Source organism: Sabethes cyaneus, chromosome 3 (genome assembly GCF_943734655.1).
Source record: "Sabethes cyaneus chromosome 3, idSabCyanKW18_F2, whole genome shotgun sequence".
NCBI classification, from domain to species: domain Eukaryota; kingdom Metazoa; phylum Arthropoda; class Insecta; order Diptera; family Culicidae; genus Sabethes; species Sabethes cyaneus.
Genome location: NC_071355.1, coordinates 197,556,520 through 197,578,480, shown reverse-complemented (window position 1 = coordinate 197,578,480; position 21,961 = coordinate 197,556,520). Strand labels below are relative to the sequence as shown.

At 41.5% G+C, this 21,961-nt stretch overlaps 3 protein-coding genes across 3 annotated transcripts; 1 reads left to right on the top strand and 2 right to left on the bottom strand.

The window, feature by feature from the left end:
- Positions 1 to 201: 201 nt before the first annotated feature.
- Positions 202 to 7,584, bottom strand: LOC128740576 (antigen 5 like allergen Cul n 1-like). The gene is made up of 5 exons (XM_053836133.1): positions 7,566 to 7,584; positions 7,416 to 7,496; positions 966 to 1,156; positions 655 to 902; positions 202 to 579 (listed from the first exon to the last, which is right to left on the bottom strand). Exons 1-5 carry the CDS (start codon positions 7,582 to 7,584, stop codon positions 321 to 323), a joined length of 798 nt encoding a protein of 265 aa, XP_053692108.1. The 3' UTR covers positions 202 to 320.
- Positions 7,585 to 18,410: 10,826 nt separating this feature from the next.
- Positions 18,411 to 19,723, top strand: LOC128743884 (uncharacterized). Its single transcript, XM_053840573.1, has 4 exons — positions 18,411 to 18,525; positions 18,605 to 18,752; positions 19,037 to 19,325; positions 19,381 to 19,723. Exons 1-4 carry the CDS (start codon positions 18,508 to 18,510, stop codon positions 19,721 to 19,723), a joined length of 798 nt encoding a protein of 265 aa, XP_053696548.1. The 5' UTR covers positions 18,411 to 18,507.
- A 102-nt stretch (positions 19,724 to 19,825) lies between these two features.
- On the bottom strand, positions 19,826 to 21,162 carry LOC128743119 (coiled-coil domain-containing protein 97). The gene is made up of 2 exons (XM_053839642.1): positions 21,102 to 21,162; positions 19,826 to 21,044 (listed from the first exon to the last, which is right to left on the bottom strand). Exons 1-2 carry the CDS (start codon positions 21,111 to 21,113, stop codon positions 19,836 to 19,838), a joined length of 1,221 nt encoding a protein of 406 aa, XP_053695617.1. The 5' UTR covers positions 21,114 to 21,162; the 3' UTR covers positions 19,826 to 19,835.
- Between the last annotated feature and the right edge of the window lie 799 nt (positions 21,163 to 21,961).

Genomic DNA, 21,961 nt, shown 5'->3' with positions numbered 1-21,961 from the left:
ATGTACCAGAGTTAATGGACGTGTTTAATCGAATACAAAAACACGCAAATTAACTCCTCAACATGACAAAAAAAGAATCCGGCCGGTTCGCTGCTGGTTTCCTGCAACTGTTTGGTGAAGAAATAAGCGTTAAAAATAAAACTTCACACGTTACCGTTTGATATTTCACTATATACAATAATTTATATCATTGTCCTTAGGGCATACACTTGAATTGGATAAGTCTGTTTACATCGTTTTGTACGTCGTCTTCGATGCAGATGGAACTACACTTACACACTAATTTCTCACTCAGAATCCAGTCCTGAATGGGAGCTTTCCTACGTTCTTGTTGGTTCAACCTTCTCACCAACATTACACAAACCCGGATATACCTGGCTGCAACCGGTTTGACACTTCGAACAAGTTTCCCCTTTGGCGTAAACCGGATGCCCACGGGCTATCGAATTGGAATAGTTGCACACGTAGTTTTGATGCACCCAATCATGACCCTGTTCGTTCTGGGTGTACTGAATCATAGCGCATCCGATCGATACCGCTTTATCCATCATAATCTGCGTGAAATGACCAATATCTTTCCTGTTTGATGATATTTAAATGAGAAAAAAAACATGTAGCATCATTACTATGTTACAATAAATGAATCATAATTACGGTGGATCTTGGCCTATTAGCGGATAGGAATCGATGTAGCCCATGTTTCCGTTTTCGTATTCTCCGTACCAACTGTACAAGAGCTCTGTCATAGTATCCAACGGCGTCACTTCCATACCATAGAACGAGTTGGCCGCAATGTTTTGCCCGACCAGCGGAAATTCCGGCGTGTTCCGACAGTAATCGTGGCCGTAAATGCATGTCTTAACATTATATTCTGCTAACCGCTGCAGCTCGTCGTCCCAAACCTGCATGATTCATTTTTCTTTATCGTTCAAAACGCCTGCAAAATTATGACAAAATCAACTTACCAATGTTGGCATTCGGGAAGCGGGTGCATAGCCTGGCGCGTCTCCACGTGCCACAGTGCTTCGAAATTGATTGTGTAGATCCAGTATGTATCTCTTGACGTCTTCTGTTAGGACCACTAATTCTCGATTGACCGGACAGAAAGGTCCGTAGTTGTCGCTCTTACCGCAGGCGACGTGAGGTAAATTGTTTTCTGGTAAATAAATGATGGTAACATTAGCCACGTTGTTTTTTGTTATTAGGCGTCGTTCACAAAGGACGTCCGGTATATTTCGGCGATTAAGAGCCCCCTCCCCCACTCCCCCCTCGTCCTTTTTTGTCTACATCAGCTAAACCCTCACCCCCTCCTACCCCCAGTAGGGCGGACGTCCATTGCAAAATATTTTTTTAAAAATTAAGCGGCGTATACGTAATACGTATACATTGCACATTTCTCTATTAGTCCTTACCACCCCATTGACATCTTCACATCAAGCTGCAGCTGAATGATAGCTGAATTTGCCGGATATTTAAATTGCTTTTGATTTTTGTGATTGGACCGAAATCACGTTTACCCTCCCTCCTCCCCTTGTCCTATAGCGTCCGTTTTTTCAAACCGTCCCCACCTCCTGTTAGACAGACGTCTTTTGTGAATGACGCCTTAGCCGCTTATTAACGTTATAAACTAGTTTTAAAGTAAACGGGCGTCACCGACAGATTTTACACACCAAAAATCGATTACTTCCTTCGAGCCTGTTAATCTGTTCTCTGTGACAAAACGATGTCGGTTATATTGTTATTCGAAGGTGCACTCATAAAAAATATAGGGTTTATTTCTAATTCCCGTTGTAGTAAGTAAAGCTATTCTAATTTTCATCATTTGTTCGATGTATGCCCGAGTAACATTTTTGTTGTATAATAGCTTATTAAACTATTGTACCGCTTATTCCTGTGGAACAAGTGCTTAATAAGCTATTATACAACAAAAATGTTACTTGGGTGTATTTAATGAATTCTCCAAAAGTTCTTGTGCTGATTTGATTAAAACGCACTTAGCTTCCGATCCGTGAACTTTGAGATCACTGAAAAGCGATTAATAAAGCATATTAATGAAATTACGCAACTGACTTTATTTCTCAAATTCGACGTACCGTTTTAAAATCCGCCCATCAAAATTTTTCATCGTCCGAACTACAAATCACAACGATGTGTTTTACGAAGCTAACGCGCATGTATTTGTGTAGGACGCATGAAAAATGTTATTCTGTAAAATTTCTGCAGGTCAGGAAAGTTTTCCTTGCTGTAGAATAATGACAGTGCCTTGCGTGAGTTATTTTCATTTATGAATAACGGAAATTAAAACAATTAGTCGACATTTTCTTCTTCGTCGCACGAAGAAAACGTAGGAAATTTGGCTGGTAGGACTTCTTTAATGATAAAAAGCATTTAAATAGATCTCAGCTCACTTTGATTGATCGCGTATGATAGACAACAAACTAAAATATTTGGGAATAACTAGTTTTGCATTGCGGGTCATAAAAATGCTGATATTTTTAATAATTTGTGTTGGATAGGACGGGAATAGGCAATTACGACAAAGCAGCAACATACCCTACTTGTGCTACAGTTTTAGCTTGGTGTATTGTTATTCTGCATTGATATTTTTTTTAAATGTAAACCAAACCCCCCTGGTTACGTGGCTGGTTCCATCCGTTCCTTCGGTAGATTTTTCTCCCAAATCTTGGAAATAACACTGTACACTGGTATAGGCGTTGCCAGCATATCTATAAAGAACTGCCGGTAGGAACTCCTTGGTTAATTTCCGTTCTGCCTCCTTTCGCAACTTCACCATTGAGGTGTTCATCGCAAAACTGCTTCCCTCTGTCGGCCACCTCGAGCTCGCTTATGATTAGATTTCCTCCCTCGTCCCTACGCATATCAGGCTTCGCTGCGATAGCCCTTACGAGTTTAGTTCACTTTCTCGTAAAATTGTAAATTGAAAAGTTTTGCGTTCAAGGGTTTTTCGCTGAAACCATTCTTAGTTCTCTTTTCATCGACGCGTCCACGCGGCAATCTATACCTATAAAAATGGATTTCTGTCTGTCTGCCCGCATGTTCCTTATAGAATCGAAAACTACTGAACTGATCGGCGTGAAAATTTGCATATAGGGATTTTTGCGGCCAGGGAAGGTTCTAATGATGGTTAGAGACCGCTCCTCCCAATAAGAGGGGGGGGGGGGAGTCCCATACAAATGAAACACAAATTTCTGCTTAACTCGAGAACTAGTCAAGCAAATGGAACAAAATTTTACATGTGGGTGGTTTTGGAGACAAGAATTTTTTGACGTAGGACTACGTCTTTGTTTACTATACTGGGACTGGGTAGCACTTTTTGAAAACGAAAATAGAAGTGTAACGTTTGAATGAAAGATTTCAAATGCTAATAACTACTAAACTACTGAACACAACTGAACAATTTATATGTCGTTGGATAGATAAAATGACCAGCAATTTTATAGAGGGGTAAGAGAGCAATATTAAGGAGGGCGTATAGGGGGTGGGGGGCTCCTATACAAATGAAGCATATATTTCCTCAAAACTAAAGAACTAATCAAGCAAATGGAACCAAATTTGGCAAGTAGGGGCTTTAGAAGGCAAAAATTGGTTCTATGGTGAATTGAGACCCCTCCCCTCTTTAGGAAGGGGGGCTCCCATACGAATAATATACAAATTTCCTTATAATTCGAGAACTCATCAAGCGAAAGGAATCATATCTGGCATGTGGGGGTTTTTAAAAGTAAGAATTTTTTCTATTGTACTTCACAACCAGCTGTTAGAATACAGGACAGTGCGGGGTCAGTGCTACGATCCTATTGACTCTAACAGCCTCTCCCAGCCGAGATCCAAACATACGACGACTGGCTTATTAGACCAGCGTCTTACCTCGAGGCCAACTGTGAGGTTCATCAAGCAAGTGAAACCAAATTTGGCATGTGGGGGTTTCAGTAGGTAGTAGGAAGATTTGTTTTCTATGGTGAATTGAGACCTCTCCTCTCTTTAGGAGGGGGGCTCCCATACATATAATATACAAATTTCCTCATAATTCTAGAACTAATCAAGCATCAAGAACCAGATTTGGCAAGTGGGGGTTTTTGGAGGCATGCATCTATTTTATGATGGTTTGAAACCCCTCACCCCTGTGGTAGGAGGATAAGGACTCTCATACAAATAAAACAGAAATTTTTGCGTATGTGCCATATTTTGTGCTACGTAACAAGTGGTAAGCTGTCAAAGTAAACTAGTAACTTCTCGGAGCAAGAGACAGTGAATCGATGCCGCTAAGTAACGTGCCTGTTGTCATTCATGTCGAAAGACAAGGATATTCGAATGACACGTCATATATGCGATGAATTTGCTTTGGCTTTAATGTTATTTGTAACCAATGACCCTTTTAAAGGCCACAAGCGAGTTAAAGTAAAATTATTGAAACGTGTCAAACTATCATATTCAATACAATAATCTGTGGGCTGGTCGTTCATTACTATTTTAACCTTAAAGAAATCTCTGTGTCTCAATGGTTGCAGGCGTTGTACTTATGAACCCCCGTCCACGTATTTTCAAAGCAACCATTGCATTCAATGAAGAATTGAATCTGAATATTTCGCTCTTCTCTTTTAAACATCCACTTAAACAATGATTCTTATGTACATACATATGCCAGAAATGAAGTTTACATTAGTCTTTGATCTAATGATCTGATATAGTCCTACGTCACCCTTTCGTATAACCCTTAGGGCTGTATACCTTGTAGTTTTCTATGGTGAATTGAGACCCCTCCCCACTTTAGGAGGGGGGGGGCTCCTATACAAATGAAATACAAATTTCCTCAACTCGAGAAGTAATCAAGCAAATGGAATCAAATTTGGCATGTTAGGGGTTTTGGAGGCAGGAATTTTTTTAATGATGGTTTGAGTCCCCTCACCCCTGTGGTAGGGGGATAAGGACTCTCATACAAATAAAACAGAAATTTTTGCGTAACTCAAAAACTAATCGACCTCGAGAAATTTTAGGCTTGTCCATAAAACATTAATCAATAACAAGACCGCCAAAAACTATCAATAGTAAAATTAGATAATTCAGCGCGAGACGGCCACAGGCCGCGAGTGTTGCCGGCGACCTGCCGTCGGAAGCACCGGCCACTTCGGGGGACAGCCCCCCGTAGAGATCACATCTATCCAGATTTATTTATTTTCCTAGATCTACTGATCTCTATTCCTTCAGTTGGGTCACCCCTGCGAAATGGTACTTTCTACGAAAAGATTTTCCTCGAAATGATGCATCCCGCGTAAGGTTTTTCGCGAAATGGTATTCTGCGAAACTCTATATTCCGCGTTATGGTCAACCGAGAATTGGTGTTCCACAAAATGGTATTCGGCGAAATGGTTTGTAATGGTGGCGAATATTTAAATGCTAACCGCTTTATTTTATCAGGCTAAGCAATGGAAGGAGTTGTTTTCTACTTTACTGTGAGGAAAATTTGTATATTAAAACACCCATGAACTCCCCATAAACTTGCAAAACTCGAGATTGTGACAAAGGTCATCCAAAATTCACGGTTTATGTACAACACAGTTTAATTTGTGACAATACCATTTGGTATATAGCAAAAAAAAATTTTGTATTTGTATGAGAGTCCTTATCCCCCAACTACAAGGGTGAGGGGTCTCAAACCATCATTAAAAAAATTCCTACCTCCAAAACCCCCCACAAGCAAAATTTGGTTCCATTTGCTTGATTACTTCTCGAGTTATGAGGAAATTTGTATTTCATTTGTATGGGAGCTCCCCCTCCTAAAAGGGGAGAGGGGTCCTAATTCACCATAGAAAAAATTCCTGTCTCCAAAAACACCCACATGTCAAATTTGGTTCCATTTGCTTGCCCTACTAGCACAGTTCTTACAAAACAGTTGAAGCAATCGATATACGACTAATATCAGTCATAAATAAGTTTCTGCAACTAGAAGTGCCAAAAGTGTGCTACTTGGGTGATTAGTTCTCGAGTTATGAGGAAATTTGTATTTCATTTGTATGGAAGCCCCCCCTCTTAAAAGAAAGAGGAGTCATTATTCCCCTCCTAAAGAGAGGAGGGGTCTCAATTCACCATAGAAAAAAAATTGCCTACAAATACACCCACATGCTAAATTTGGTTCCATTTGCTTGATTACTTCTCGAGTTATGAGGAAATTTGTATTTCATTTGTATGGGAGCCCCCCCTCCTAAAAAGGTAAGGGGTCTTAATTCATTATAGAAAAAATTAAGGCCTCCAAAAACACCCACATGCCAAATATGGTTCCATTTCATTAATTAGTTTTCGAGTTATGAGAAAATTTGTATTTCATTTATATAGGAGCCCCCCCCCCCCCTCTTAAAGTGGGGAGGGGTCTCAATTCACCATAGAAAAAAATCTTGTCTCTAAAACCACCCGCATGTAAAATTTTGTTCCATTTGCTTGATTAGTTCTCGAGTTATGCAGAAATTTGTGTTTCATTTGTTTGGGAGCCCCTCCCCCCTCTTAGTGGGGGGAGGGGTCTCTAACCATCATAAGAACCTTCCTTGGCCCCAAAAACCCCTACATGCGAATTTTCACGCCGATCGGTTCAATAGTTTTCGATTCTATAAGGAACATTCGGGCAGACAGACAGAAATCCATTTTTATAGGTATAGATAGTCTACGAGAAGAGCCATCCCACAACCAAAATTCTCGGAAATAAAGAAAACAAAATTGAAAAAATGCTACAACCTTATTTCCAGAGAGTTTGGATTTTTGGACCAATTTAATAACCAACTTAAATAACAATATTTTTAAATGAAAATTCTCTTCCAGATTTGGTACTTTTCTTTGTTCTTCATGATTAGCATGATTAGCAGCCGGAATTGTTGGAAAAAATGTCAGCCCAACATTTATACTGAATGCATAGTAACTTCTGGTCGGTTAGACATAAACTTGAGAGTTAATCAATAAAATTTGGTTTTACGTGCATTGCCGTGAGTTTTGCCTAATAGTTTTCTACAATAGTAATATTGCTAAGTATTACACTGGTCGACCATCTTCTAATTTAGTAAATTTGGAGCTGCAAATGTTGGTAACGATGACCATGCATCTCCATCGGTTTCAGTTTAATGGCGATGTTTAACATTATGATGATTATTTCGGTTCCACCGCGGAGATGATCACTTTTCTTAGTAGAGAAAAGTGTGTCCGTATGACTCTTGTTAGTTTCCGTTCTAGCTTCGCTAGGAAGTAAATTAGATTCAAGCAATCTACCTTCATTCGTTCCAGTCCTTAATAAATAATTTGTCGAAAACACTAACCACCGAGTCACGGGGACTTTAGTTCTTATTATTTTTTCATTGTTCCTTTTTATAGTTTGATATATGTAATAATATTTTACACTATTTCAATTAAACACTTACTGCACAAGGATTTATCACAATAATCCGTTTGAGCATGTATCCGCTGGACTGCGCTCAGAACAATCAGATAGCACAAGAAACCTAAAAATCACAAATCACATTATTCTTCTTTCAATCTCAATTGATTACACAAAGGTTGCAAGAGCATACTTTTCAGTAAGGGTGCCATACTGGTATTGATTTTTTTTTTTTCTTATTTTAATTTTCACAAAGCACTAATCAGAAATCTCGGTTAAACAGTCCTCTTCTATGTCGAACTTCGCCAAACACCTCACTGATCCGATTCAGAAGTAAACCGCGTGCCCAATATTAAACTTTTTGTTGCATCACTCGCTTCGGATCCTGAAAGCTCTCGGGAGCTTCTGTTTGTAGTACGTAACCGATTGAAATAACTCATCCCGAATCCGGAGATCGCCCTATTTATACCGCGACCTAACTGAATGGGTTAATTGGTTCAACCAATACACTGACCCGATCGCTTGCCCTAACGACCCAACTTAGATGACCCTAACACCAGTAGATACAGTGGGTGGCAGTGGGGATGATAATCGACCGCCATCCCTCATTGTGGAAGGTGTAGAAGCTCTGTCTAAAACAGCTAGTAGGGTACTGAAGGATGTTCTAACCAATTCTTTCTTTGTTTTAAAAATACATGATTTTGATTTTTTTTGTGAAACCTCAATCGGTATTTGCCGAAACGATAAAGGTTTACTGTCAACGTTAAACTTTATGCAGCACTTTTCAGTTATGCCAGACGATCGTCTTCTGAACAGCCATCATTGGGTCGGACACCTTATTTTCACACGAGTACTGCTTTCCGGTAGGCGATGATGCACCCCGTGTCAGCAGCGAGTTTAAAGAAAATATAGGGAAAATGCTGCTATTCATTACGCAAATGTGTATCGAGAACGCAGCTTTCGAGAAACCTGAGTTCATCTTGATAAAGATCACCCGATTTTTGCGCTACAACATACCACGTGCTCGAATTAATGCATCGTAACATTCGTTTAGATTGCAATTAGACATGAAAATATCCGGCACAGTTAACGTCACAGTTTGTAAGTAGGCACCGCACCTACATAGCGCCTGTTTGATTTTTTCCAAACCCGGACCAAAAACTAGAGGGCAAATTATACACTTTGGAAGGTTTTGCTGTTTCTAGAATGCGCTGTCCGGTTTAGAATTCTATATAATTTAGATGCATTCAGCTTAGAGCTTCCTGGACTGGAAAATTACGAAAGGGTGGATTTATATGATCAACGATATTCGAGCGAGTTTTGTGAAAAAAACAGAGTATGAAAAGGGTTTTAGGTTTCCGTCCATCTTTCTTTCTTCGTTTTGTTTTTTCTTGGGTCGTGTTTTATTCTCAAAGCTCAAAAGATGCAAAAGTCTTTCCAAATGTCTACTAGCAAAAAACAAACAAAAATTACAATACGTTTTTTAGTACACGATAGGCACACGGTACACGATGTTTGAAACACATGATTTTGCAAGAGGGATGTGTTTTTGCGTTCGTGGAGTTTATTATTATCGTTATCGGTATCAAAAAATCGTCGGATTTTTTGAAAACTTAAAATAAGTCGAAATCATTGCAAAATTCGAATCTAAAACAAAATATTTATTTTTTAATTATTTCGACTTCGACCTCAATGTTCCCCTAAACCGTCTACCAATAAAAATTAAAGTTCTTCTAGCTTATAGCGTGAATTTTCTATTTATTGACTAATAAAAATGAAACGTGAAACAGAGACACTGGGCTTAACCAAATCAACCAAATAGCAGGGCTTACAAGCTTACGGCAAAACTTTCCAGCCCATTAGCGCACTATTTGGGAGGCAACAATAGTGGGAAAACGAATCCGTGCACACGTGCATCGGTATTTTACGAACTGCCTATTCATCGGTTCTAGCTAAAGTTTAACTGATAAATTACATCGAACGGTCTCGGTGCGTGCATCGTAATCACGATAGCGCCATCTTTAATTCCTGGTTTTTATAAATGAACAGAAAAAAACGAACACTAAATGCAGTGCGGCACGTTTCCCGTAGAGCTGATCCGATCAAGGATAGATCAGCAGACGCACTCTTGACTCTCGCCGTGAATAATTCGAACTATATACGTTAAAACAGGAGCGCATTTAATTATAGTGTATGTACAGTAGATCAATGTAAGTTTGCTTCAAACACTGAAATTTGCATATTTTAGCACTTCATTGTAGTTGAAAAGCTACACAGATCAAGTTGAATTCAATTGCGAGAGTCGATCCGAAATCACCTAATTGCGTGAGGAAAGTTAATAAAAATCATTGAACCGATGATTCCACTATCTGTTTGCTTACAACTTATGTTGGCTAAATAAACGCATTTGATAGGCAAATGATGTGGCAACACATAATGAACGTGTGAGTTATACTCAACATCGCCGATTTATCATCGATTAAGTTGTTCTGGAGAATGTATAATGACGTATGTGTATTCTCGGTGTTAAGTATTTACATGCACACTAGCAACGCATGGGCATTGTTTTGCGCGGAACCGGATGCTGCGTGGGAATGGTTTTGTTCCGTATCTAATTATCATTATCGAAATGAATAATCAAATAGAGTATGATTAAATTAGTGAATCATTATTAACTATATTTCAGCAGAAGAGATTATAGGACAAAAATATGTATGTAAAGCTTTTATTAATTTTCTTTTTTCAACTTACTTTCTATGTGAGATTTGCAGTGATAAAACATAAAATTATATTTCATGCTTATAGAGAATGTTAGGTTTCCAAAAGAGTAATTGCAGGATTGTTTAGAAAATCTTTCTAAAGAAAAGCCATCGTTATGTCCTCGATAATATCCCAAGTGGTAACCATTAGAGTTCTTTTGCACTCTTATAATGGTTTTAATGGCCCATTTCAATAAGATCCGCGCCCGGTTGTCCAACGTATTCAAATTGTAACCAACGAGGAAGATACGACTGTACATACGGCGGTTATCAGCAGAAGGAGTTGCTGCAGAGTACTCTCGAACGACTGATGAGCGGATCGGTGAACAACTCGGAGAGAACCTGAACGAACAGTTGAGGCACATCCACGACGCGATCAGTACTACAGCGCAGGAAGTGTTGGGTACTACTGCTGCAGCTTCTTCCAGTGAGTGTTTTGACGCAGAGTGCCAACGAGTGACTGATGAGCAGAATCGAGCCAGAGGTCACATATTGGCTGCAACTGTGACACGAGCTAGAGCTGCCGAGAAGCTTCTTTAATAAGATCAACGGAGTCAGGAACCGGACCGTGCCAACTCTTGTTATGTGCAACGACAAGGAAGGGAACCTGATTACCGAAAGATCGGAGGTGGCTAGGCGTTGGTAAGAATATTTCGAAGCACTGTTGAATGGTGAACAAGATGGAGCGGTCAACAGAAACAGGATAACGATTGAGGATGATGGACAAGCTGTGGATCCACTAACTTTGGACGAGGTTAGGAAAGTAGCGAGAGAACTGAAAAACGACAAAGCAGCGGAAAGGACGGCATCCCCGCCGAATTTTTGAAAGTCGGGAGCGAACGGCTTTGTTGTGCAATCCATCAGGTTATACTAAGGGTATGGATTGAGGAGGAATTACCTACGGACTGGTTGGAAGGTGTCATATGTCGTATTTACAAAAAGGGCCATCGACTGGAATGCAGAAATTATCGAGGCATTACTCTCCTCAGGGTATGAAATGGTGAGAGTTACCTGGAAGGAGCGTCAAACATAGCTCTGGCTCTTTCAAGCTCCCACCTGGCGCTTCCATGCAGATCTAAGTCAAATGATGACGGTCGATGGCCTTACCCGGAAATGCTTCATGTACTTACTGAAGCAGCTAAGCTAGGAGGTGCGAACTAGAGCGCCTGTTCTCCAGGTGAGGGGCGGCTCACACAGCGTCTGTCTCGTAACGGGCGGCTGAATATGAAATGCTGTATCCCGTAAGCTATACCTAAGATGGCAGACCCATCAGCGGGATGTAGGTATCGCGACCCCGGTGAGGTAGTATACCGAAAACTCAATTACCACGAACAACGAACAAAGAAATTCAGGACGAAACAATCGGTATAGGACACAGCAAGGATTAAGGAAACGATTAAGGGATAACGATTTTAAACTTGGTACCTGGAATGTCCGAACTCTCCATAAACCGGCACGGGTTGGCTTGCTTGCTCGAGAGCCGCATCAACTCGGAGTGGAGATCGCTATTCAGGGAGTTCGGTGGCCAAATTGCGGAGAAAGGGAGTTCCGTGCAGTAGACCCTATTGCAGGCACTTCTTTCAAGTACCACATCTACTAAAGTGGTGGCAAAAAAGCAGAACATGGCGTCGGTTTCGTAGTGTTGGGAAAACAAAAGCAACGAGTTATCCGGTGGAGGCCCATAGATGACCGTATATGCGTGTTGAGGATTAAGGGCAAATTCTTCAACTACAGCCTAATCAACTTATACGCACTGACAAATGATAAATCCGATGATGCTAAAGACGAGTTTTACGACAGGCTTGAGAGGACCTATGGAGAGTGCCCAAAACACGACGTGAAAATCATCCTCGGAGATGCAAACGCGCAGATCAGTAGGGAGGAATTCTTCCGACATAGCCTGCATCTGTCGACCAATGATAACGGTCTGAGGCTCGTAAATTTTGCCACGGCCAGAGGGATGGCCATCTGTAGCACCTGCTTTCAACACCTGGAGGTATCCAAATGGAGACGCTAGCTCTCAGATCGATCATGTCTTGATTGACGGTCAACACTTTTCGGATGTTATCGATGTACGGTCTTTTCGTGGACCAAATATCGACTCTGACCACTATCTCGTAGTGAGTAAGATTCGCGCAAGGCTGTCGAACACGGCGAAAGCTCGCACTGAGAGGACGCTGCGTTTCAACATCCAGCGGTTAACGGCAGACGGCGTAGCAGTGGAGTACGCCAGGAAGCTTGACCAGCGAATCGCAGAACAGAACCGCAGAACCGACAAAACGGCGGTAGCAGCCAGGTGGAAGGAGCACTTTCGGACACTATTGGAGAGGTAAATGCGGAGATCAGCAGGGACAGGATAGAAATTGTAAGCGATGGTCAAGCTGTGGAGCCACCGACACAGGAGGAGAATAAGAAGGCAATCAGTGAGCTGAAAAACGGTAAGGCTGCTGGGAAGGACGGTATCCCGGCTGAACTTCTAAAAGCAGGGAGCGAGCGGCTGTACGAAGCAATCCACCGGATCATTGTCAGGATCTGGGAGGAAGAACAAATACCGGAGGAGTGGTTGGATGGCCTCATTTGCCCAATTTTCAAAAAGGGACATCGAATGGAGTGTAAAAACTATCGAGGAATTACATTACTCAATTCTGCCTACAAGGTGCTTTCCCGTATCCTGTTCTGCAGACTGAGACCGTTAGCGGAGTCCTTCGTCGGCGAGTACCAAGCTGGTTTTCGTGAGGGTCGCTCCACGACGGATCAGATGTTTACCCTGCGTCAGTTGCTAGATAAGTTCTGGGAGTACAACTTGCAGACTCACCATTTGTTTATAGACTTGAAGGCGACGTACGATTCAATTAAACAAAATGAGCTGCGGCAGATTATGCTTGAACATAGTTTTGCAACAAAACTGATTAGGCTAATTTGTGCTACCCTTGATGGTTTAAAATCAAGCGTCAGGATAGCGGGTGAGACATCGGACTCGTTTGTGACGTTAGATGGTTTGATGCAAGGTGTCGGACTATCGAATTTGCTGTTCAACATTGCATTATTGGAAAGTGCTATTCGCAGGGCAGGCGTGCAGATAAGCGGTACCATCATCACGAAATCTCATATGCTCCTAGGGTTCGCAGACGACGATATCATTGGTATTAACCGTAGAGCTGTGGAAGAAGCGTACACGCATCTTTAGGAGGAAGCTGCGAGGACAGGGCTTATTATAAATTCTACCAAAACAAAGTATAAGGTGGCTGGTAGAGAGCGTGGTAGACCTTCGGGTGTTGGAACTGCGGTGATAATAGATGGAGATACTTTTGTAGTGGTCAACGAATTTGGTTACCTTGGTACGTTAGTGACGTGACAACGATGTGAGCCGTGAAGGAAAGGTCCCGTAGCCTACAACTCCGTACAAAATTCGCGCTCTATAAGACGCTAATTCTCTCGGTGGTACTCTACGGCCACGAAGCGTGGACGTTAAAACAGAGGGACCGACGAGCTCTTAGCGTTTTCGAGCCTCAGATCCTGCGAACAATTCTCGGCGGTATATTAGACGAAAGAGTGTGGCGCAGGTGCATGAATCATGAAATATACCAAATATATAAAGATGCGAATATTGTGAAGCGATTAAAATACGACAGGCTACAATGGGCTGGCCACGTAGCAAGGATGCCGGATGAGAGACCAGCGAGAACAATATTTAGTAGAGAACCCGACGACTTCAAGACAGACCCCGTACCCGTTGGATGAGCGCTGTTGACGAGGATGCTAGAACAGCGGATGTAAGGGGCGACTGGAGAGCGGCAGCCCAAGACTGAGTAATATGGAGGCAGCTCCTGAATTCGGCATGGATTCGATAAACAGATTGTCGCCGAAAAAGTAAAAGTAAGTAAGCCAACTCACTGGGATATCTTAAGAGCGGGGTTTTATTGCACATTTATAACGGTTTTTATGGCTGAAATGGGCCATTAAAACCATTAAAAGAGTGCTATAAAACCCGGCAAAAAACAGTGTTCGATTCTCGGCTGGGCGGTGCTGCTATACAGCCAGCAGGATCGTTACACGAGCCCCGTAATTGTCCTCTACTAACCGGCTGCGAAGTCCGCCGTTTAAAACAGAAGGAATAGAAGTGTCGAGAACGGAATGTAGCACCTAGGCTTTGCTTTGCTTTGCTTTGACCTCTAGGTCGCAGAATGAGTAAGCTTAGTTACTTACTTAGTTGGCCTTACGTCTTATGACTCGCGCACCCAGTGCTCGCCAGATCTCGCTTCATCTGGTCTTGCTACCTCGCTCGCTGTGCCCCTCTTCGTCTTATTCTTACCGGATTCGATGCGAAATCCATTCTTGCAGGATAGTTGTCCGGCATTGTAGCAACATGTCCTGCCAAACGTATTCTTTCAGCTTTAATCACTTTTTTAATACTGGGTTCACCGTAGGAACGCCTCCCAGTTGGCCTCGAGGTAAGACGCTGGTCTAATAAGCCAGTCGTCGTATGTTCGAATCTCGGCTCGGAGGGGCTGTTAGAGTCAATGGGATCGTAGCACTGACGCCGCACTGTCCTGTATTCTAACAGCTGGTTGCGAGGTCTGTCGTATAAAAACAGAAGGTCAAATTTCGATAACGGAATTAGCACCCAGGCTTTGCTTTTGCCGTAGGAATGCGCGAGTTCGTTGTTCATTCTTAGGCTCCATACACCGTTTTCTAGCACGGTTCTCGAAACTCTGAATGCTCCGAGTTCCTCTCTTGTAGCAGTGTCCACGTTTCGTGCCCGTAGGCGTAGAGAACAACAGGTCTAATAAGCGTTTTGTACAGTGTATACTTTGTACGGTAGCTCAGATTGTTCGACCGCAAGTGTTTGTGGAGTCCGTAGCAGGCCCGACTTCCGTTAATAATACGCCCTTTAATCTCACGTCTGGTATCTGGTTATCTGCTGTTGCTAGTGAACCAAGGTATACGAACTCGTCGACTACCTCAAACTCATCCCCGTTGAATACCACGGTACTACCCAAGCTACCCTGTCGCGTTCGGTCCCGCCCGTAAGCATATACTTCATTTTAGACAGGAAAATTATGGGGCTAGTACAAATATCCTATTAACTCTATGGCGGCACCGCTCAGTCGAGATTCGAACATACGACGACTGGCTTGTTAGACCAGCTTCGTACCCCGAAGCTAACGTCATCAGCAAAGCAGATCAATTGACTGGATTTATCGAAAATCGCGCCCCGCATTCCAGACGGAACTCGTCACCGTCAACCGCAATGTTGAATAGCAGACAGGAAACACCATCTTCTTGTCGAAGTTCCCTGCGAGATTCGAATGGGACGACAATCCACCCGTGGTTTTTCACACATCACTGAATCCCTTCCATCGTAGCTACGATCCATGATAAGTCTAGCCGTTTTCGTCCAGAATTTTCCACAGCTCTTGTCGGTTTACACTATTATATGTGGCTTTGAAATCAATAACCAAGTGAGGCGAGGGGACTCGGAGTTCGCGGCACTTTTGGATCAGCCGCAAGGTGAAGATTTGGTCCGTTGTAGACCGACCCTCCATGAAGCCGGCCTGATATCTTCTCACGAATCTATTGGCTATTGGCGATAGTCGATGGAAAATGACTTGGAAAAGCACTTTGTAGGCGGCATTCAGAATAGTGATCGCTCGGTGGTTCTCACAATCCAGCTTATCGCATTTCTTGTAAATAGGGCAAATAACGCCGTCCTTCCAGTCCTCCACGAATTGTTACGTTGATTCAGTGTCACACGGCCTAAGACGTTCTCCGCTACGCAGTTATTTGCTGTTTTCATGGTACTTCAACAGTCTTCAAGAGGGGTTTTATCCAGCTCACCCTCTTCCGGTAGCGCGGCTTCGAGAGATAACGCGTAGCTTTCAGCGACATCCGGTTGCTTCAGTCGCGTTAGTTTATACCGTGGCGGGCACCGGTATCGTATGTTTGTTCACAACAGATAGTTTTTGACGAATACTCAACATCCAGATTAAGTAACCACGATTTACAATATCTAACCCCAATGAGTATCGATGATGTTGCTGCGGGTAAAGGGTACCATCACACAATTTTTGTAATTATTAATGCGTATGCCATGATTATCACACCAAATTAGTAGATTATCTAAATCCTACTGCAGTGCCATGCAGTCCGATACAGACGCTATTACTCGGAAAATATTTAAATCATCCGCAAACGACAGTACGGAAGACGACATAAGTACGTCAAAGTCGTTTACGAAGATATTGAAGAGCAATGTTCCGAGCACGCTTCCTTGTGGTACGCCGGAAGGAATATGAAATATTCGACAGCTAGCAGATTTAGCTACACCGTGCTAAAACGCGAGTCTACTTATCGTATTGCTTCGTTTTTCTTTAGATAAAGTAGAGACGTAGCACATCAGATTAGTGGTTGTTAACCGGCTCCTCATAAAGCCGTGCAATAAAGGCCGATTTCCCACCAGCCGGAAAAGATTTTTCGCACAGCGAACAATTGAAAATCAGTGCAATCGGTTCTGCTAGACTATCAGCATATATTTTTCGAAGCATTGGAGAAATGAGGAGGCTCTTTGTCAGTGTCTGCTCTTTGAGCGCGGCGATTGCATCTTTTGTGGAAATTTGGATAGCTGACTGGGGAAATTGAAGTTATGTGCTTAAAAACAAACAGTGGCAAAACAGTGAACATTCGGCAGTGGTGCTGCTCTGCTATCCTCGGTTTCGAAGAACGATGCGAAGCTTGTGCGGGATTATTCACTCTTTTTCAGCTTCCTAATATAGTCCCAGAAACGTGCAACTTTTTGTTTAACGCTTGACTGGATCCTTGAGAAGTAGGTAGTTGTCATAGGTTGTTTTATTCGATCTTGATAAATCCATGCAGCCTCGCGAAAGAATGATCTATCTATTTCTGACTTCGAAAGAAAGAATTGTTTTCCGAAATTTTTCGAGAGGTTGTGGTTGTGGAAGGATTCGCAAAAGCAGAGTTCCATTAAATGGTGCTTGATGAACATTCAAGTAGCAACAACGGAGAGAGGGCTATATGTACTCGAAATGGTTGACAAAAGCGATGTCTTGAAGTCTGTTATTTAAGGTAACGAAATTGTCGGAAACCCGCAGTAGCTCTTCGATTGTAATTCATTCGTGTTCAGTGTACTTATTGTAGGAAATTAGACCACTGATGATGTTGACCACAGTTGAAGTCTCCTATTGATACGACAAATGCTAGATTTATATAAATTACAAAATGATTCACTGATTTCAATAGGACACCGCCTCCAGTTTCTGATAATAAATAACAGAAGTTGGCGCAAGTGTTTCATCATGCGCCATGCGTGAGAGTATGCTTGAAACTTTCAATGTTTCCATGTTGAATACAACAGATGTCGTTACCTCGTAGCGCATAGTGTGAATGTCCGTAAAAGCTGAATTTTGCGCGACAATAAATTTACTGAAATCAACACCCTTATTCTCTCATGCATCTCAGTTTCTTTTGTGTTTATCGCTAATCGTAATATAACGTTTGACACCTGAACCAAAAAATAGTTGGTAAACATTGTTTTTATTTATTGCGTTCATGTTGCGAAATTTAATTTTTTCGAATTGAAATGTCGCAAACATACTTTTCATAAAGCCCTATAAATGTATCTTTATAGGGCTTTAGCTTTTTAGGGCTCTCGGATGACTGGGTAGTAAGATGCTATGGAGAGGTATAGGAAATGTTTGTTTTTTATCAAAATTAGGCAGAAATCATGAAAATTAAGTATAACAGAATAACTGAACCACAAATAAAATATGATTAGTGATTGTTTTTCAGGTAGGTAAACATAAATAAGTGAGAAATTTTGATTTTACTACCACTAGAAAAGCGCCATCTCTTGAAAAGCAACGGTTCGTATGGTGTCCTATTGTTTTTATAACACCTCGTGGTCATTTTCATGTTAACTAACATTCATATTGAACGTAATACCTACAGAATTTTGCTTTCATGATTCCGCATTAACTAAAACAAAAATGTAGAGCTTTGAAAATAAAGCTTTCAGCTTCCATTCCATCCAGCAGCGTAATGAAGCGTTCGTTTTGCGGGAAAGCTTTTGGAGCAAAGCAACGCTTACGGTAGCATGTATTTATTTGCAAGCGTTTCAAAATGTTTGCCAATGTTTGTCGAATTGGACGCTTTTGTGTGAAAGCCGTAAAAAATTCATTGCTGCATTTACGTTGCTTCTCGCATACATATGTGTGCGTTGCATATTTTTGTCCAGCCATGGATACGCCAATGTCAAAAACGCTTGTTATCTGGTACGGAAAGGTGTAAATATTTGCCATTTCATAAGCAAAAAGGTGCCTCAAGATTTCCTCCCCAACGGTTGAAAACTGTCCTTCCGCTATGGTTGAAGCGATAAAGGTATAAGCAAGAAAACCGCGCGCCAAAACAGTACTTTTGCGCATAGTTGTTTCGCGACTGATTGCCAATGCCTTTTCAGGAACGATTCTGGATGCTTGTCCAACGGGATGTCGGGCTGATTCCGGAGCATATAATCAATATTTTGGACTTCACGGGTTACTCTGCAAACTGTGCTTTGGAATCGGTGAACGACGATAGTTTAAAAATAATAGAAAGAGAAGCCAAAGGTGGGCGGTCTAAATCGCATTACATATTTGTTAGTCGTTCCGTAAAAAAAACAACGAACAACCACGTGTTGTTCAGGACTGGCAAGGCGGGCGCTAATCTGAGAATACTACAGTGACATAGATGAACATGTTGCCTTTCATTCACCATTGTGTGGCTCGTTCATACTTATTTTATTTACTTTAAATTTTAATTATATATTTAAAATTTATGATACAAATCAGATCTAAACGTACTACTCGCAAAATGAATTCTGCACACTTTAACATACTTTTACAATTCGCAGAAATACCGCAAATTCTTCGAATTCCTGCTAGCGACGAGGAACAAATGAAGAAATATTTTGGCAAATTTTATCGAAGCCCGCAAAACTTTCATATATTGAGTGGCGAAGCACAACAAATCAAAGTGATTGGAGTATACTTGCGGCAAAAGGGCATTGCCAGTTACATGAAACTTGACGAACTTAACCGAGCACGGGAAAAACGTCGAAAGGAATGTGCCCCTGAGATAAACTCACTAGACCAGGCAGCCCGATCGTTAGCGGAACGTGTTCACACGTTCTACTTCAACCGGTAACTGGTCTGCTAACTTCTAAAATTGGATTATAAATAATTTTTCGTTATCTAGTTGCGATGGAACAACGAAAAATGTCGAGTTTTGCAACATGCTGAGCACGGTTCAAGTCTCTGCGGAATATGTTGAAGACGGTAATATGGTCGCTTACGTAACTTGTCCTTTCTGCCAAGTAGAGAAAAAATTACGAGTTTCTCAGGATCGAACTGGCCATTGGGTGTTAGCCAATATTGTATCTCACATGAACCGCCATTTGACTAATATTGCACTAACTCCTCCCGCTACTTCGGACGATGCTAGCCCGTCGAAGAAAATTAAGACGGAATCTGTAGACTTTGATGATTCATCCGAGCAGTGCAGTTCGAATGCTTACAACTTCACCATGACTTTAACGTAAGCATTATTACTTTCAATTAAGTAAGGTTTTTAGGTTTCACTAAATCATATACCAATTAGCAGCTAAATTACAAGTTTTTATTGTTTTCCTACAATTATCAATTAAACAATTATTAATCATCACTTTCGTATTCACAGTTTATATCACGCATCTGACTATTCATTCGTTCCATGTTTTGTTGATTCTTCAAATGTTGATCAATATGCCTCATGTAGATATCCAAATCATCTTCCTCGTTATCATCCAATTGCATATCAGAATGCACGGTATCATTCGGTGGAACAGAGCCTTCGGTATCCTCCGAGTCAAAGTATCGCTCCTGTTCATCTTGTTCGATTATGTCCAAATTTTCGTACTCGGCGCTTTCATCAATTTTTGAATAATCAAACTCCCCATCTTCCCCGGATATAAATTTTGAATACATCGTCCCGATAAACTCATCTCTCAGTAGGTCCCGCTCGCCAGCCGTTACCATACTAACGGGTACGGAATACTTTTTGTTGCGCTTTTCTGCATCCCGCTCTAGTTGAATATTTTTCAATCGCTCCTCTTCTTCCACATCAAAGTTACCCCATTGTGCGCGCGAAAAAGCTGGCGTTTCCGGTCTGTTCTCCCGTCCGCTATCCTCGGAATCATCCTCATCTTCACAACCGGCCGCCACTTGTTCCATTCTAGTTTCCTCACTTTGCTGCTCCTTGCGCAACGCGTCGGTATTATCTTTATCAATGCCATTGAACAGTATCGATACCAAACTGTCTTTCTTTGACCCTTCCGCGTCTCGTGCTTTCCGTTCCTGCTCAGTTAAGTACTGCCCAACGAGCTGTTCGTACAGCAACGGTTCCCGTTGCATCATTTCCATTTCGCTAAAATAGCTCCCATCCTGCACCAGTTGCTTCAATGCGGCGTACCTTCGATTGCGTATCTCCCGTTCTCGGCCACCATTATGCGAACGTCGAATCTTCTCTAAATAGTATTCCACCTCGTAACGTTCGTCTGGGCTGTACCCGCAAGTCTCCTGATCTTGCTCGAAATATCGCAAATGATCCTCCTTAATAAAGTGTCCAAACCTAGACAGAAATGTTGTGTGACTTTTCGATAAAACTTCCTTCAAAATATTGAGTTTTTCTTCTACGGTTAGTTCAGGATCATTGATTTGTTGACTTTTATAAAATACTTTTTGATCGCGCGAGATGTATTCCACCAGGTCGGCCTCCGTGACTAAACCCATATTAGATTCACCCGTTTCATCTGGGTGTTGCGTTGTTTCGTCATAGATTGATGGTGATGGCTCCTTCTGCTCATTAACACGTTCCAATTTTTCCTTTAAAGTAGAAAGTGAGTAAGTTTGTAAAAATTTGCTTGGAAAATATGAAAATACCGTAAAATGCATAATCAAATAAACAACAACAGTTATTTTTGTATAATCTGGCGCTACAGCTTGTAGTAGTTGTACTCGTACTTGATAAACAAAACAAAACACTGCACTTGCACGTTGCACTTGCACATGCACAATGCAGCAACTCCGCAACTCAAAGTTGCCAGATTGTCAGTAAAAAAATCTACACTCTATCGGAAATGTACCCAATGAAACGTTAAAAATCACGAAAAAAGTTGCTTGTGTTCAAGAATGGTTCGCCCGAAAAAAAATATTAAATTTTGTAGTACAAAGCCAGAAACAATATGTCTACCGTGTACCCCCGCTGGAATGACCTTCCTTAATCTGAACATTTTTAATATCTAGATAGAATTAACAAAAGGGCGAATGTCGCAAATATAAACAAACCGGGTGAGAGTTACTTTTTGCTGGACCAGCATAGGAAAATCAACCCTCACTCGGTTTGTTTACGCTTGCGACATTCGCCCTTTTGTTAATTTTATCTTCATATGAAGTTGATAACTTTTTCTGTTGAAACAATATGAAATGAAACAATAATTTTTTTTGATTATTAAGCTGCTTTATTAAGCGTCATTTTTATAGTAGAATCTCAAAGCCATGAAAGTTATGGTGGACTTCAATAAGTTTGATGGTTTGATTATCGATAAATGTTAATGTTTTACCGCATATTCCCAGGTGCCCAGGAGGATTCCCATGAGCAGTAAATCAATCGTTTATTAGCATCCCTGGCGTTTTATACTGCAGGTTGCTGTTTGTCAGCCTTTTGACTGCACAACTGTTGTAAATTGGCATCCACAATTCTATTTAAATTCTTGTCGGTAACTAGCAGCAAATGAGCATTG

Coding starts and splice junctions, on each gene's coding strand:
- LOC128743884 (XM_053840573.1), top strand. Junction 18,753..19,036: donor AATAGAAAGAGAAGCCAAAG/GTGGGCGGTCTA, acceptor TACAATTCGCAG/AAATACCGCAAATTCTTCGA. Junction 19,326..19,380: donor CACACGTTCTACTTCAACCG/GTAACTGGTCTG, acceptor TTCGTTATCTAG/TTGCGATGGAACAACGAAAA.
- LOC128740576 (XM_053836133.1), bottom strand. Junction 1,157..7,415: donor TTGTGATAAATCCTTGTGCA/GTAAGTGTTTAA, acceptor TTTATTTACCAG/AAAACAATTTACCTCACGTC. Junction 903..965: donor CTTCCCGAATGCCAACATTG/GTAAGTTGATTT, acceptor TGAATCATGCAG/GTTTGGGACGACGAGCTGCA.